Source organism: Pogona vitticeps, chromosome 1 (assembly GCF_051106095.1).
Source record: "Pogona vitticeps strain Pit_001003342236 chromosome 1, PviZW2.1, whole genome shotgun sequence".
Classification (NCBI taxonomy): Eukaryota; Metazoa; Chordata; class Lepidosauria; order Squamata; family Agamidae; genus Pogona; species Pogona vitticeps.
In genome coordinates, this window is record NC_135783.1 from 313201817 (window position 1) to 313218363 (window position 16547).

At 41.8% G+C, this 16547-nt stretch overlaps 1 protein-coding gene across 2 annotated transcripts in view; it reads left to right on the forward strand.

The window, feature by feature from the left end:
* The first annotated feature begins 3122 nt into the window (after positions 1 to 3122).
* The window catches only part of NUBPL (NUBP iron-sulfur cluster assembly factor, mitochondrial), an 86981-nt gene continuing 73556 nt past the window's right edge, over positions 3123 to 16547 (forward strand). The window contains exons 1-3 of one of the 2 annotated variants that reach the window (XM_020788441.3): positions 3123 to 3371; positions 3577 to 3724; positions 10104 to 10138. In XM_020788441.3, the coding sequence (XP_020644100.3) occupies positions 3282 to 3371; positions 3577 to 3724; positions 10104 to 10138 (273 nt within the window). In that variant the 5' untranslated portion in view covers positions 3123 to 3281. The remainder of the gene's footprint in view (positions 3372 to 3576; positions 3725 to 10103; positions 10139 to 16547) is intronic. The other variant, XM_020788442.3, reaches the window with a different exon arrangement.

Here is a 16547-nt window from a genome sequence, read left to right on the forward strand (position 1 = left end):
GGTGTCCTTTATCTGTACTAACCACTGGAGGGGGACATAATTTTTGCCTCCCCCAGTCAGTCAGATATGCCCTTCCCTTTTGTTAAGATCCAAGTCTGCACCCTCCCCTGGGTTAGGTGCTCAAAGCCTTTCCAACATCTCCTCTCCAAGACTTATTGGGATAAGGCAGATACTATCCTTATCTGCAGCTGATGGTTCTGATGCTCCACCTGCACTGTTGCCCAACAAGTTGCATAGGACCTAATATCCTCATGGATACATTACATTAACACATTTCAGGAGTTCTCTTCCCATGCATGTTTCTAACTAAAGTCTGGCCACACCCCATGTCTACCAGTGCCTGTTATCTTAATCCCATTTATTATGACCTCCACCTCCCAGCCTGGTGTTTCTTTGGTGTACACCTGGGAAATTGAGAGTGCACTCACCCATGAGCAGTCCATGAGGGGGCACTCCTTTTTGAAGTGCTCTTCTTGTCCACAGATGTGATGCAACTGTTTCAAAGTCCAGCCAGGCTAGGGCACTGACATGCCTGGCTCCACAGTAATGGGACACAGCAGTGGGGCCATAGTGAGGTTCCCTTTGGTGATAGGCAGGGTGATATCGGAATCTTGGGGTAAGGTGGACAAAGGAACAACTTTGTCTTGCTATGGTTGACTAGTAGTCTTGCCATTCCATGGGGGCCCTCATCTGTAGTGAAGAAAGCCTCCAACAGGGTCATACTTCCTCCACTGAGTCCAGCTGGTGTCTATTTATTCAATTCAGGAGGGCAGGTCCCAGTGTGGTAACCATCTGTTCCAAGATAATTAGTTCCAAAAGCTCATTGGTGGAGCAGGCTGCTGGTTTCAGCCACTGAGTTGTGTTGGCCTGCATCTGCTAGGCAACCGGCAGGGAATGGAATTCAGCCTTAACAGGCAATTCTCAAAATCATTGATATTAAGTCTCTTCAGTTTAATTTAAGGGAATTAAACACAACCTGTTTGATGTTGTCGTAGTCAGTGGCTTCCACTAGAGCAAAGGTGTCCACAATCCCTTGGGCCAGGTCCATGAGACAGGGAGCCAAAATCAAGGCTCAGTGGTCTTGGGGCCACTAAGCAGAGACAGTGACTTGCTCAAACATGTTCAAGAACACCTCTCAGTTGTCTTTGGTCCCCATCTTGTTGATCTGGACTGACTATGGATTTTTGCACCAAAGAGATGTACTAGCAGTCCTGCCTGAGTCTGTTGGTATGCCAACAACCCTTTGCGTAACATTTAAGACTGCTCACTAACCAGCTGATGAATCAATAGGTCCTGCTTCTCAAAGATCCAGGAAAGCCACTGGTTCAGGTTCCCTGGGTTGGATGGAAAAGCTCCACTTTGGGTGTCACTGTGACTGCTGCCCCTCCCTCTTGAAGGTGACAAGGAGGGCTTTGACCGTGGACTGCATGAATTTCAGACTTTTGTTGCTGCTCAAACTAGTCAGGGTGGGGAGTAGATACAAAGGTGGATCAGGTGCTTGACTCCTCCTGTCCTGACCACTGACTGGGAGGTTTAGTTGCCCTATGGCCTTCTGTCCCAAGCCAAGACCAAGTTCCAGTCCCTGGGCTGGCACTGTCTCTAATCCAAACCTGGGGCCTAATTTTCCACACTGACCCCATACAGCTAAGGCTTTTTAAGGAGGGCCAGTAATGTCAAGCTGAAATAAGCCCTATGTTCCCAAGTTTAGTCCTGTTTTCAGAGGCAGACATTCTTTGTGACACGTCCTCTGCCAGCACCTCTTCTGAGTGGGAGTAGATGTCTCTGTCTCCTTGAAGGGAGGAGCGTCAACAGCAGCACATTTCCTGAGCTGTGTCCTCTAGCTGTACAGAACTGGACCCATTCTCCAGTTCACAGGTCCTACATCACCAGTCCTGAATTTTCCCTGAAGGAATACAATATGATAGGGGGCTTCTCCAAGGGCCCTGGCCCACTCTTAGTTGTCAAGACCCTCTAGGCCAGTGGTCCTCAACCTTGGGCCTCCAGATATTCTTGGACTACAACTCCCAGAAGCCTTCACCACCACCTCTGCTGGCCAGGATTTCTGGGAGTTGAAGTCAAAGAACATCTGGAGGCCCAAGGTTGGGGACTACTGCTCTAAGCCCAGGTCTTGCCAACTTGGCCTGGGCTCCACTGCAACTCCCAGGTGCAGCACAACTGTCCCAGTCTTCTTCCTTCTACCTGGAGTCTCAAATTTACTCTCTATGCCCTGGGACTCTCTGTGAGGTCTACCAACAGAGCATGCGTCCCTGTCTACTTGCAACTAGCAGAGCAACCTGCCATACCCTGCCACTTGCAACCAAATAGAAAGTGAAGTTTCAATTGTGTGTGAGGACTTCTGCTTGCACACCATTAGATAGCACCCCACTGTAATTAATTAATCAGAATAATGGATCTTTTTCATTCAGATCCTGAAGTAGCAAATATCATGGGTGAAGGAAGCTGAGTGATTCTCCTAACAAGCCATGATGGCAGGACAGGTGTGCCGTTTCACTTTAAGTGTCCTAAGCTTTGATTTGGGAGTCACAGAACCTATGATACATTAGAAGTGGACCCACTTAGCAAAGATCATTAAAGGACGAAGAGGCAGCATGTGAGAATATAGGCAAATAAGACTATAAGCAATGTTATAATAACTGTCCTAGGAGTAAATCTGATTGAGCTCTAAAAGACTTACTTCTGAGTAGACACAGGGTTGCACTACGCCAGGAGCTGGAATATATAATCCCTCTTTCTCTTTTTGCATTTTAAAAACCAACGGAAAATCCAGGCCAAACCTGTAATCTCTAAATTCAGAGATTACAGTGTCTGAGGAAGCAGGCGGTTCTTAGGTCTTCCTTTAAAAAGGCAGGAAGCCTATTCCGCGAAACTGGTCGCTGTCTTTTTAAGGGAAAACCTAAGAACCGCCTGCTTCCTCAGACACGGATTTAAGGGTTTATCCCACACTCTGACAGCTCTATGATCCTTCTCCTCTTCCCCCCCCCCCCCTCCAAGTCCTAATAACGCTCTCCCCGGAAGCAGTCTTTCAACTCCCGCGGCTTTCTGTTGTTTTAAGAACCAGGGTGAGTCCTTCCGGTTGGGCAGTATTTATGTCCGGTGAAGAGGGAGAAGGCAACCGGAAGTGCTTTGCACTGCAGGCTACAAACTGAACTCTATGCTTTTAACTCTTTCCCCGTCTGGTTTTTGTCTTCTGAGAGACACCAACGATGATCGTTGCCTCGTGAACCGCTTTTCGCTCCAAAGGCACTAATTGCTGAGCAATCATGTATTTCACCCTCGAAGCAAGAGGATGCCAAACCTTACTCACCGCACGGAGGTTGTTCCCGCGGAGGGCGGCAAACTTGAAAAAAATGGTAAGCGGTCTCAAGTTGCCTTCCAGGAGCTGCTTCGGAATCGTAAGGAGAAGGGGAGTCGCGCTCGTCTTAAAAAAAGGAGCTGCAAGAACACAGTCATAGGTCGCCGTTTTGCCGGGCTAAGATTTCTAGTAATGCTAGCTGTGAGGAGAGGCCCCTGAATCGCAAGTTAACGTTTGCACTCTTTGTTTTCTTTTCTTTGAAGTCCTCAAAGGCAAACGACGCGAGCCTCAAAGAGAAGAGGAGCAAACTTTTGGCCCGGGGGCTGCCCAAGCAGAAGCCCATTGAAGGAGTCAAGCAAGTGCTGGTTGTAGCTTCTGGTAAAGGGGGTGTTGGAAAGTCGACCACGGCGGGTAAGTCTCTTATTTGCTCGTCCCTTCGTTTGCTGACATAGTTCCTTTCATTCACCTGGCTACTTTTTATAATACTGTATGTATACAGTGGACCCTTGACTTACAGACTTTTTGAGTTACAGACTTCTCTGGCCGCAAAATTTAGGTTTGACTTGCAGACTGAAATTTGACTTACAGACCAAAAAAAAAACAAAATGGAACAAAAATGGCCTGTTACGGGATTAATCGGTTTTCAATGCGTTGTAGGTCAATGGAGATTCGACCTACAGACTTTTTGACCTGCAGCCACCGTTCCAATACGGATTAATTCTGTAAGTCGAGGGTCCACTGTAGAGTTCAGGCTGTCAATGTAGGAATGAGTCAACTCAATATTTAATTGGGGCTTTAAAAAAACAACAACAAGTGAATTATAGCAATAAACAACTTTTGTTGCAGGGTATAAAACAGTTTCATTTGAAACTTTAAAAAAATTCTTCATCCTCATAAATGGAGCAATTTCCCTTTCCATGCAGAATTTGGTATAGTTTGGGAGGGTTTCTAGACATACGCAAGCAGAAACTAACTGAAGAGTTAATTCCAGAAAAAGATTTTTTTTTCATTCTGTAGACTTTATGTTGAGTTGTGTTTTGGTTCATTTTCTGTGCGATTACCCATTAAAGGACTGACTGTTAAACAGTATTTAACAGGATGCTTCCATCTGGAGACTGTTAAAGATGATTTTATAAATGAAGCTATTAGCTATACATAGTCATTAGGAATAGAACAGTGAAAACATATACGCTGAATAGTTTTCATTTATAATGACCGCAGGAAGTTGAAATTTCAAAATGGGGGAAAGATATACATTGTGAAGAAGTAATCCATTCATCCAGATGCAGTGAATAAAGAACCAATAGTAACAAGCACTTACTAGTACTGCACTTTAAAACCCTGTTAGGGTCTCCATAAAGCAGAAGTGACTTTATGGTAGTATAACACAAGCCAAATAAGGATGCTGTGACACAAAACCCCCCAGACAAGAAGACATAAAGACTAACTGCTTTAATTTAATGTGATTTTTCTTGATAAGTCCACTTCCTCAGACTTTAGAGTGAAACTGTATGACTGTTATATTAATGTATGGCCCCATAACTCTGTGTGTGTGTGTGTGTTTGTTCCGTGTCCTCAAGTCAGAATCAACTTACAATGGACCTAATAGGTCTTTAAGGTACATGAGATATTTAGGGACTGGTTTTACCAGTTCCACTCCCCCAGTGAGTTTCCATGGCTGAGCAGGGACTATACACCAAACTGGTATCTCATAACCAGGTGAGGATAGAGATAATTGATAAAGTAACAGTGTTTCATTAATAAAAGAATAGGACTATCAGGCTGTGAATAATTTTAATTAGGAGTTAAAATTTCTGTTTCAATTATCAGTCCATGCATCTACAAAGTAATAAAAACATTGTCCACGCAAGTGACAAACTGTAGGAAAGATTTCACTTTCAGTCTCTTTCAAGTCTTTTAGAAAGTGTCCAAGTAGATTGAAATGTTCTGAAAAAGGTTTTTGTGGATTGCAATTTCTGATGTCAGATTTATGTCAGTCAATTATTTTGCATGTTGATGGTCCTTATTTGTCTGATGTAGAGTGGCAAAGGATGACATAGAGCACATTAACAAAGGAACAATGAAACACACCCCTTTTCCCATTGGGTGTGACATTGCTGGGTTTTGTATATGTGCAGCCAGAATAAATGTGGGGACAGAGCTACTGTCTAGGTATGTAATAGGTTTTTGTTTCGATCTCTGTATCAGTGTTGTGTAGTCTGTTATGTGTCAATAGTTGTTTGAGTCTGAGAGGTTGTCTGTAGGCAAGTAAAGGCCTGCCACAAAGATCTTGGAAAAGTGAAGTATTCTTTTCAGTGCTTTCAAACTATATGATTGTATGTGTACTTTAAAGTGGATATCTTGTCTAATGTGGAGAGGGGGGGAATGATCATCTCAGAGATGATGTGAGGACTTGTATTGGAGTTCTGGCCATCTGCCCTCCTCCTGGGATTCCTCGTCTTCAAACATAGACACAGATTCCATTTGTAACATGTCACCATTTATTTTTGGAACATTAATAGAACTGTTTACATCAACTTGAACATTATCTTTCTCCTTTTCTTCCAACGGGGCTAGAAAGGCTTTCCATAACTCCGGTTCCAACGTCCCAGTTGCTTGATCGATTGCCAGTCCTTTACTGTTGTCCTCATCGATAGTAGTAATGGGCACAGATGCATCTCTCAGATAATCGTCCCACTTCGTTCTCTTCCCAGGTTCCATGAATTCGTAGGTTCCCAAGGCCCTCGCCGCCTCCTAATCAACTGCACTTCCCATTGACTTATTTCTCTTCTTTCTTGCTTTACTGTCCTTCTCTCTCAGTTCCCTTCTCCACTCTCTTGCTTCTGCCTCTCCCCAATATGATGGTTTTTGGGGGAATCACTCTTATCTGCCTGTGATCCACCTCCTCCCTTGGTACTACCAGTCCCTCCCACCTATGGGCCCAGGGATTCTCCAGCCAAATCCATTCCCACCATGGTGGCAGGTTTTCCTCCTCCTTTACTCCCTCCCCTTCACCTGCTTCTACCACTGTTCTTCTGTCTTGCCTTCCCTTAATAATTTTTTATTTAAATGAAATTAAACTTGCTTTCAACACTTATCACTGTTGATACCTTTTTTTGAGGGGGTATTCAAATAAAAAACCGCCACCCAAAGCATATCCTGGATGATGTCCTCTTCTTGTTCAGTCTTTTGCCTCTTTGTTTTATGGAAACACTCCTGGAGTTCACAGAATTCAAAAGATACAAAAAGCATTTTGGACAGAGAAGATAGGTGGTTGGAGAAAAGGGTCAGGGAGGCTATACATGTGCGTATAGAAAATCCTTCACTCAACAGGGGTGGAGGCCTTAGATACAACCTGTCTCCTATTTATCATGCTTCCTTTTTATCCCTTCCCAGAAAGATAAGGACCACACACACCCCAGAAAGACCACTGTTAACGTCCATTAACGACCCATGACAATGGGTGGAGAAGGACTACAGAAGTAGGATTATCCCTCATCCCCAGTCCTTTGTACTTCTAGTGAGTCTATTCAGACCAGGAAGAAGTGAAACCAACATGGAAGATATATCTCCTACCGACTCTCCTCAGACTGAAGAAGCTACTTGGATGAGTAGTGAAACATTTCTGCCTAACGAGAAAGAACTCCAGTTGCCATGACTCAACTCCCAGATAACCACAGCTGGATGACTGAGAATCTTGGCAGATATGCAAAAAGCAGGTTTCATGATTTAAGTCTAAACCTCGTGGCTAATGCAGTTTTCCAGGTCAATGACTTTCTGATGGTTAAACTAATCTAATCTGGCAGTATTATTAGTCATCACACCTGAGTCAAACCAAAGTGACAGAAGGTACATATAGATGAAGCTTTGTGCAACCAACTACTTCCAATTTATGGAGATCATGTGAATTAATAATCTCCCCAGTGTCCTAACATTAACAGTAGTGCTTAGGTTTTGCAAAATCAAGGTCATAGTTTCCCTTACAGAATCAATCCATCTCATATTAGCTCTTCCTCTTTTCATATTACCTGCCACTTTTCCTAAAATTACTGTTTTGCTCAGGGAGTTGAGTGTTCTTATTGTGTACACCAATTGTGTTAGTCTCAGTTTAGTCTTTGTCGCTTCCAGAGAAAGTTCAGGGTTGATTTGATCTAGGAGTCCCTTATTTGTCTTTCTGGCAGTCCAGGATATCCATAAGCTCTCCTCCAATACTAAAGGAATTGCATATTATTTCTTCAGCTGTTGCATCCATACATAATAATCAAGAATGTCATAGTATGAATTATCTTTATATTGGTCAACAGTATTCCATTGTTATCCTTAAGGATTTTTTTTCCTAGTTCCTTCATAGTACCTTTTTCAAGTTTTTGTCTAAAGTAGATCTCTTGACTACAGACTACATTTGAATTGATGATTGAACCAAAGTAGTGGAAAATATAATTTCAGTTTCTTCATTGTCAGTGCTAAAGTTGTATAATTTTTCATAGTCATTTTAATTTTTATAGTAATCTGGTGTTGATATTTATTTATTTATTTATTTATTTATTTATTTATTTATTTATACTGTAAACCGCCCAGAGTGGCCTTGGCCATGGCTAGGGCCACTCTGGCTGGTTTACTATATATAAACAAAGAAAAAAAGCAAAAAAGAGAAAGAAAAATAAAATAGAAATACAGTGGTACATCGCTAGACGATGACCCCGCTGTACGACAAAACCACAGGACGATGACTTTTTGCGATTGTATAATGATTCACATAAGTCATTCCTATGGGGGAATTCCGCTGGGCATCGATTAGGTCTGTGCTTCACGGACCATTTATTCGCAAGACGACGATCTTTACAGCTGATCATCAGGTTCCCAAAATGGCTGCCCTGTGTTTTCCAGACCCATGCTTCGCAGGGCAGCCATTTTAACAGCTGATCGGTGCTGGGGAAATGGTTTCCCTATGGGCGATCTTCACTGGACGACAAGGTAATTTCCCTATTGGAACACATTAAATGGGTTTCAATGCATTCCAATGGGGAAAGGCTTTTTGCATGACGACGATTTCGCATAGCAGCAATTTTCCCGGAATGGATTATCGTCGTCATGCGGGGCACCACTGTAAGTAATAAACTCAAAACATAAATATGCATAAAACAAAAACATTTAAAGCTACAATCTTAGTCATTTCACCTCATTGCTGTTTTCTTCCAGTAAAATAGTGTCACCAGTAATTTAAAGTTACTGATATTTCTTCTACCAGTTTTCACTCCTTCATCTGAATTTTATATTTTCAGCAGATAGATTGAACAGATAAGAAGATAAAATCACCGTTGACTGACAACTTTACCAGTTTGAAGCCATTATTTTCCCATACCTTTTGTCAGATAGACCTTTCTCTAGAATGTAGGATCAGGAGGATATGGTGGCATATCAGTTTCTTTTAGAGTAGCCCATTGCTAATCACAATCCACACAGCCAACAGCAGCTTTACTGCACACATAAAGCACACCATCATCATTATCATCAAGTCAATTTTGATTTATGGCAACCCATTCCAGATGGAGAATACTTAGAAGTGGGTTACCATTCCCTTCTTCTGGAGATAGCCTGGGGATGTGCACCTTACCCAAGACCACACAGGTCTCTGTTTGCAGGAGGCATAATGCAGAATTGAAGTCCCAACCCCTGGCTCCAGAGCTAGATGCCTAAACCACAATGCTATCCAACCAATTTAAAGCACATAGAATCTTTATATAAATAATTAATGGATGTAAGTCTGACATTCAGAAACGGCGACATAAAACCTGTTTCAGAACATTTCTGCCTTTGAATGACCTGGAAATGACAATCTCGGGGAGCAAAAAAACCCAAAACCCACTATAAAACTAATTTTGAAAGAAGCACAGCTGAAATAACGTGCAACTGGGTGTTATATGCTACTCAAAAAAAAAAAATTAATCAAAGCTTCTTAATTCATTACCAAGTTTGAGATTCTATATTGATTCCCCCAGTTCGTCACTTGTGTCAACAATACTATTCTTCCTTTGTAGACTTACAGTGTGATAATTAAATTATTCATAGCCTGATAATCCTGTTCCTTTACTAATAAACTATTCCCACTTTGTCCATTTCTGTATCCTCCCCTGGATATGGCCATGTATAAAATATGACAGCTATATAGTTTCACTTTAAAGTCTGAAGAAGTGGGCTTGACCCACAAAAGCACTTATCAAAATATAGTTGTTAGTCTTTAAGATACCGTAACACTTTTGCCTCTTGTTTTCTGACATAAGACACCAACTGATTTTTCTGTTGAAATTCTTTGTTATACTGTACTCCAGTAGTCATAGTATATTTGCAATATTATCTCTACTACCTCTTCTGTTTCTGAAATCAGGTTGAATATCTGGTATTTTTTGCTCCATGTATTATAAAAGCCTTGGTTGTAGAACCCTAAGTACCACTTCACTTGCACAGGAAATTTATGAGTTGGTCCTACAGTTGCTATACTTTTTGTTACCTCCTTTCTTAATTTTTGAGTGTACTGTATTGTTGATTTACTATTCATTGCTTTGATGCGTTGTTCACAACAAGTTTATTTTAAAAACTAAATAAAAATCTCAATATTTGGATTTCTTGTATTACTGGGAGTTGGAGTAGAGTTGAGGTCTCTTCCAATTAAACTATTCTGTGTTGCTTAATCATTTTCAAGACATTGCTTCTTTCTTGGAAGTGATAAGAACTTTTGAGAATGTGGTGGTAGTTGCATTTTATTAAACTGTTGTTTTCTTCATTTTTCTAGTAAATATAGCACTTGCACTGGCAGCAAATGATTCGGTAAGTGATCATCTAATTACTGTTCTAGTGTTAATAGACATCTTGATAATAAGTGCGTACAGTTGTTTTAAAATTCGTCACTTATGAGCTGGGGAAGATACCTTGCTTTTGGATGTAGTTGGATTAAGGTGGTACAGTAGAAGATAACCTTTGTCAGAATTCTGGCTAGCTATGAAGAATCCTGGGCAAATGATTATCTCATTGGCCTCTTGCCAATCTGCCATCAGCAGTGAAAACTCCGTACAACAGGAATATATTATGGCTTTGGAGTGGAGGCAGTGAAATTGTCCTCATAAAGACCAGGTAGAACCACCACAGGACAAATTAGGCCCAGGAGCTGGAGAGTTCTCTCCCATTCTTTACAATAGTCTGTAAGGTGCATCAGTATTATTTCAATACTCTATTGTGAGACTTTAGTCTATGGGCTATTGGCCTGCCTAACATCTGTTTTTGATATTTGCAGAAGCCCCTCTCATACCTGTGAGCCAATAGACAAGCAGAAGAAGTAGTATCACAGGTGCTGTCCCTACCCCGTCTCCTTGCACACTTCTGGAACATATAGTTCTGTGTGCACAAACTATATGTATACTTAATCTGTTAGATTGCAGATCCTGTCTATTCAAGCGTCTGCCAACCCATAACAAAAGCCTTACACAATTGTGCTTTGTATGCATTTGTATTAATGCCTTCATCTGAACATGAATACACTGTAAGAGTGAAGCCACCAGCTGTGCTCTTATTTCTGTTGTATGCACATTCATTTCAGTATGTGAAAGAAGTTGCAGATAAATGTTGAATTCCTGACTTACAGCTCAGTCTCTAAGCCGCTGTAGCTATACTGGCTATCCTGTATGATGGATAAGGGAGTTGCAGTCCACTTTAATAAATAAACCAAGCATATTATCTCTTGCTGGCATATAACCAGACAACACAGAAAACAAAACCCACATGAGTAAACCTAAAATATACCTGGAACATGCTACAGCACGTAAAAATTAATCTGATAGTGATGAAGAAAAACTAGAGTTTATTAGATAACTTGGAGTCACAGTTTATTGTACTGCTCAAGTTCTGCAGTGGAAAGTTTACATTTGTTGATAATCTGTCTGGTTTTCAGAGATCGGGGTTGGCAGAAAGGGAGGGATATGATTTTGAGAGTAACAGATGTCACATTAATGTTTGATATAGAGGTAAATTTTTAAAATCGTTGTATTGGAAGTAATTGCTTGAGTGACACTAATAGGAGTCACCTGGCAAATTCTCAAATGCTGCACTGAAAGTCTTTCATAATTAATGCCAGATGATACTGCAGACAGTGCAATTCACAGTGGAGACACACTACACCGAGCACTGTCGCAAACAAAGAATCATCTTGACTGCCATTCATTGTACACAGTTTTTTCTAATTTTTGTTCTCTTTGCAATCAAAATAAAAATCATGTGTTCATTATTCTCCTCTTTATTTTTATCTCTCTAAAACTGTTTTTGCAAAATCATGTGAGTGTGTTAGGGTTCCTTAGTACTTAGTGACTGAATAAATGTTCATGATGATAAAGCTTAAGGGTGAGCTGGAAAATGTGACTTCATGTCTTGTCTGTAGCTGAGACCAGCCCTACCATTAGACAGAGTGAGGCAGGTTCCTCTGGTGGCAGAAGAGGGGCAGGAAATGGTTGTGAGGTGCTGGAGGACAAGGTGTATGCTGAATGTGGGTGCATTCCCATGGCTAAGGGTCTAAATCAGATTCAGCTACTGGTGCGGTCAGCTTCTGTTCTGTCAAGGGAGTCATTCTGTCCTTTGTCTCAGGTAATGAAATGCCATGGGTCAACGTTGCTTCCTGTCACTTGATTTCACTAAGTGGCCTAAAGGAGGTTACTGTCCTTGAAAATAATTTCAGCCACACATTGGCAAACTGCGGACAAAAACCTAATGTCACAGGGCTAGTATAATAAGAGTTACTGACATAATATATGTGACGTGCTTTTGAAGGATCCTCAAGGCGCAGTGGTGAAAAACGGCTTGCTGTACTGCAGCCAAAACTGCTCACGACCCAGAGTTCTGTCCCGGGTAGTTGGCTCAAGGTTGACTCAGCCTTCTATCCTTCCAAGATTGGTAAAATGACTACCCAGCTTGCTGGGGGAGGGGGCAATGCGTAGCCTGCGTAATTAATTGTAAACTGCCCAGAGAGTTCTTTAAGCGCTATGGGGTGGTATATAAGCAGCACACTTTGCTTTTGCTTTGCTTTCTAAATGCTGAGCATTATTTATATAAGATTGAAGCCCATCTTTTCTTTCCATAAGTGCAGCTCTTATGTGCAAGGTCTATTTTGGCTTAGACCAGAGTGGGCGAGAAAGGAGAAATGAGAAAGGAGTACGGTGGTGCCTCGCTTAACGGCGATAATCTGTTCCAGGAAAATCGCCGTTAAGTGAAAACATCATAAAGCAAAAATAAAAAGCCCATTGAAACGCATTGAAAAACTTTCAGTGCGTTCCAATGGGCTTAAAACTCACCGTCCAGTGAAGATCCTCCATACGGTGGCCATTTTTGCTGCCTGTATAGCGAGGAGTCCGTCCCTAAACACAGCGGGAAGCCATTTTATTTACCCGGCGGCTATTTTGAAACCACGGATCAGCTGTTTAAAAAACGTTGTTTTGCGAAGAATTGGTTCCCAAAGCACGGAACCGATCAGCGCAAAGTGAAATTCCCCCATTTAGGCCATCGTTTTGTAATCGCAAAAAGATCGTTGTAATGTGGATTCAGCATAATGCGGGGCAATCGTAAAGCGAGGCACCACTGTATTAGTGCAGTTTGCTGTGAGTCTGGAAGAGAGCTTTAGAATTTACCATGTTGACCCATCAGGTAACTATATGAGAAGTTAGGAAAGACTAGTTACTACAATGTAGTGAATTTTAACCTGGTTACAAGCTTATCTTTCTCGCTCTCAATAGAAAGCTTGCTTTGTCAGTATTCTGCTATAAATAACCAGATTTTGTCTTACCAGTGTCTTGCTGCTGTTTTTGAGTAGGGTTTAGGAAGCTTTCTGTACTTGCATAACTTTAAAAACTGCAATTTTAAGAAACTTTTACAAAAAGAAAATTTAAGGCAGCATGGTATATTTCCCAATACCATTACTAGCTGAGACATACATTCAGCTTTCTTTTTGCCTTAATTCCATGTTTCCGTTTTTAATCCAGACAAGTTTAAATTTTAACACTTCAGTCTCTCTTTATGTGGGGAAAGAAAACTTCATGCTCTTCATTTGTTATGGTGTTTTTGGGCCCAGGAGTCACATGAGAGACATTCAGATGATTGTGTTGTATACTGTTAGATGAATGTGTTCCTTCTAAATCAGAAATGTGTGAAGCCTGCAAAAGTTAGTAGATCTGCAGTTTTTCTGCATAATGCCTGTATGTGTGCGGAGTATAAATGTTGCCATTCAGATTGCTTGCATGGACGTGTTTGTATTGTAGCGTGTATTTCTGCATGGCTGCAATTGGTGATACCTTGGAGCCTTTTTTATAGTACAGGTCCCAGAAAACTAGGCCACTTGCCAATCTGGCTGGAGGGTTTGACAAATTATAGTACAAAAGTAATTTTGCCATGCTTTGCAATTGGCTTCCTTAGATCAATGCCAGTCCAGTATCCTCCATAGAATTAGTTTGAGACCTCACATTTCAGAACAGTTTCAAGCAAAACCATTTACTTAGCAGACTGCTTCCGCTATGGGTAAAATTAATTGCAGTCGATTAAAAATTCCAGTTCAGTAGCCAGTATAAAGGTCGTGCCCAGTCAAGTATTGCTTTATAGCAAATGAAATGTTTTGGGCAGTCCCAGGTCACTAGATCTGGAATAACTGCTGAGTTACTGGGTTACTCTTACCAAGTTTAGCTAATTAGTGGCAAGAATGTGCTGTCTTTTAGGGCTGTACTGGGATTTCTAAATCTCTGTTGCTTTTCCCCTGAAGGGAACAAGCTATACCCTGGTATCTTCTTTCTTAATTGCCTGCTTCAGTTTTGACAGCAGTTTCTTTTTGATTCGCTGGAAATCTCAGTAGCTGGGTTCGGATCCCTTAGGACCTGCTCTTCAAGGGAACCTTTGGCTTTCCTGCCGGGATGACTCATATTCCTATACAGGCAACTGTTTTTAATAAAAGCTACATGCATTGCCACAGACAATTTATTGTAGCAGGAACAACTCGGATTAATAGAAGCCAACTGTAATGCATCAAGATTGCTTGTTTACAAACAGAATATTTTAGAGAGCAAACACCAGCTGTGCATGACTACGGGTGGCACATTCAATTTGGGAATGTTATGGGATGGGGAGACTCTCAGTTAGCCTGATTCACAATTTCTTTCCTAAGGAGCCCTGTGATAGAGTGGTGTTCCTCCCCGCCCCCAGCTCACTTCACTTCCAGTTGTTCATTGTGGCAATAGAAGTCCTCTGATGATGCTTGATAATCCTAACACACAAGGTGGCCACAGGACCAGGTTTCTGTGCAAGGTGAATGTATAAATTTATTTAACCCGTATACTCCCCCACTTAGTGATACTCAGTACTTCAGGATGTTTACAAAACAGATTGGCTATCCTCCAAAACACAACCCACATACAAATCCAAACAAGATTGTGATGACCAACTCATTATTTTTAAAAAAGCAAGGGGAATCCTACATTTAAAAATTAAAAATTCACAACATAACGGGATATTTCTTGAAGGTCACTTTATAAAATGCTGTATTTAAGGATATCCTGAAAGTCAGAAGGGATGAAGCCTAGAGCATCTCAGATTGAAGTTTATTCCACAGAGAAGGGGCCACCACCAAGAAGGTCTGATTTCTCGTTGTCTTTTTGGCCTCTCTTGGTGTGGCCCCCTTTAACACTGTAGTTCGAGAGGAGTGTGTAAAACAGGTACCTTTTCCCCCCATAGGGGAGATGCTCTGACAAATATCAAGGTTCTAAACTGTTAAGGGCTTTTATAGGTCAGCACCAGCATCTCGAATGTACATAGCTCACAGGAAAGGTGAGTTGCCTGTTTAGTGTTGCAGACCATGGAATAATAGAATAATTGATTAGGAAGGGGCCTAGAAGTCCAACCCCATCCCAAGTGCAGGAGCCCAATAAAAAAGTATATCTGACAGATGGTTGTCCAATTTTCTCTTGAATGCTTCCAGCGCTGGAGTGCTCACCATTTCCTGAGGGCATTGTTACCATTTTGTACTGCTCTAACCGTCAAGAATGTTTGCCTGATAATCTGCTGAAATTTGGCTTCCTGTCACTTGGCCCCATTATTACGTGTAGTGTGCTCCAGGACGATTGAGATCAGAGCCTGCCCCTCTTTTGTTTGACTATCTTTCAAGTATTTGAAAAGTGCTATCATATCTTTTCTGGGTCTTCTTTTCTCAAGGCTAAACATATCTAGCTTTTTCAGTCTTTCCTCATGGGGCTGGGTTTGTGGTCCTCTGAACATCCTTGTTGCCCTTCTTGGAACTTGTTCCAACTTGTTGGTGTAGTGACCACCCTGTCTTCCTATAAAATGATATTGGCCTGCACCAATGGGAGCTGTTGGGAGGTGGAGCCAGAGAGACTAGAGGGGAGGGGTGAGTCAGTCTGGTCAGTTCAGTCAGAGAGAGCAAGAGAAGAGTTTTAGACAGAGAGATTGTTTAAGGAGCGATTAGTCAGAGTATGACCTGTATTAATTAAGACAGAAGAGGTTAAAGTAAAATACCGAAGCTTTGTGTAACTTTAAGAATGTACTTAAGAACTATTCTTAAAACAACTTGTAATCAATAAACCTGTTCTTATTTCAAAGTTAAGTACTGAATGGACCTCAGTCTTTCATAGGAAATATAGGTTGATAAAGAGATCAACTGGTGGCAGCGTGATAAAAGGCGTGTTGGGATACTAGTGTGAGCTCTGTGTTTGGTGAAACAAGCAGGGGCCACAGGGTAAACACCACAGTTGGCATCCTTCTTAAAGTGCGGTGTACAGAAGTATGCATAGTATACTAGATCAGGGATCCCCAACCCCTGGTCTGTGGCCCGGTACCGGGCTGTGGCCTTGGCAGGACTGGGCCACGGCGACAGATCTCTCGCCCCCACACACACATGTATGTCCCTCATACACATGCCCTGTCCACGGATGCACATATGCATGCATGCCCCCCATGCATGCATGGACACCCTGCCCACGCACGCACGGATGCCACTGCCTGCTGAACCGGTCCACGGTTCAAAAAAGGTTGGTAACCACTAGTCTAGATGACCAGTGCCAAATAGAAGAGAACTAGTACTTCATGGATGCGGAGATTATACTTCATAATGCAGCTTAAAATACCATTTGCCTTTTTTGCAGCCTCATTGCACATATTGGATGTAATGTCATTCACACATATTGCGTTCACAATGCCTGCT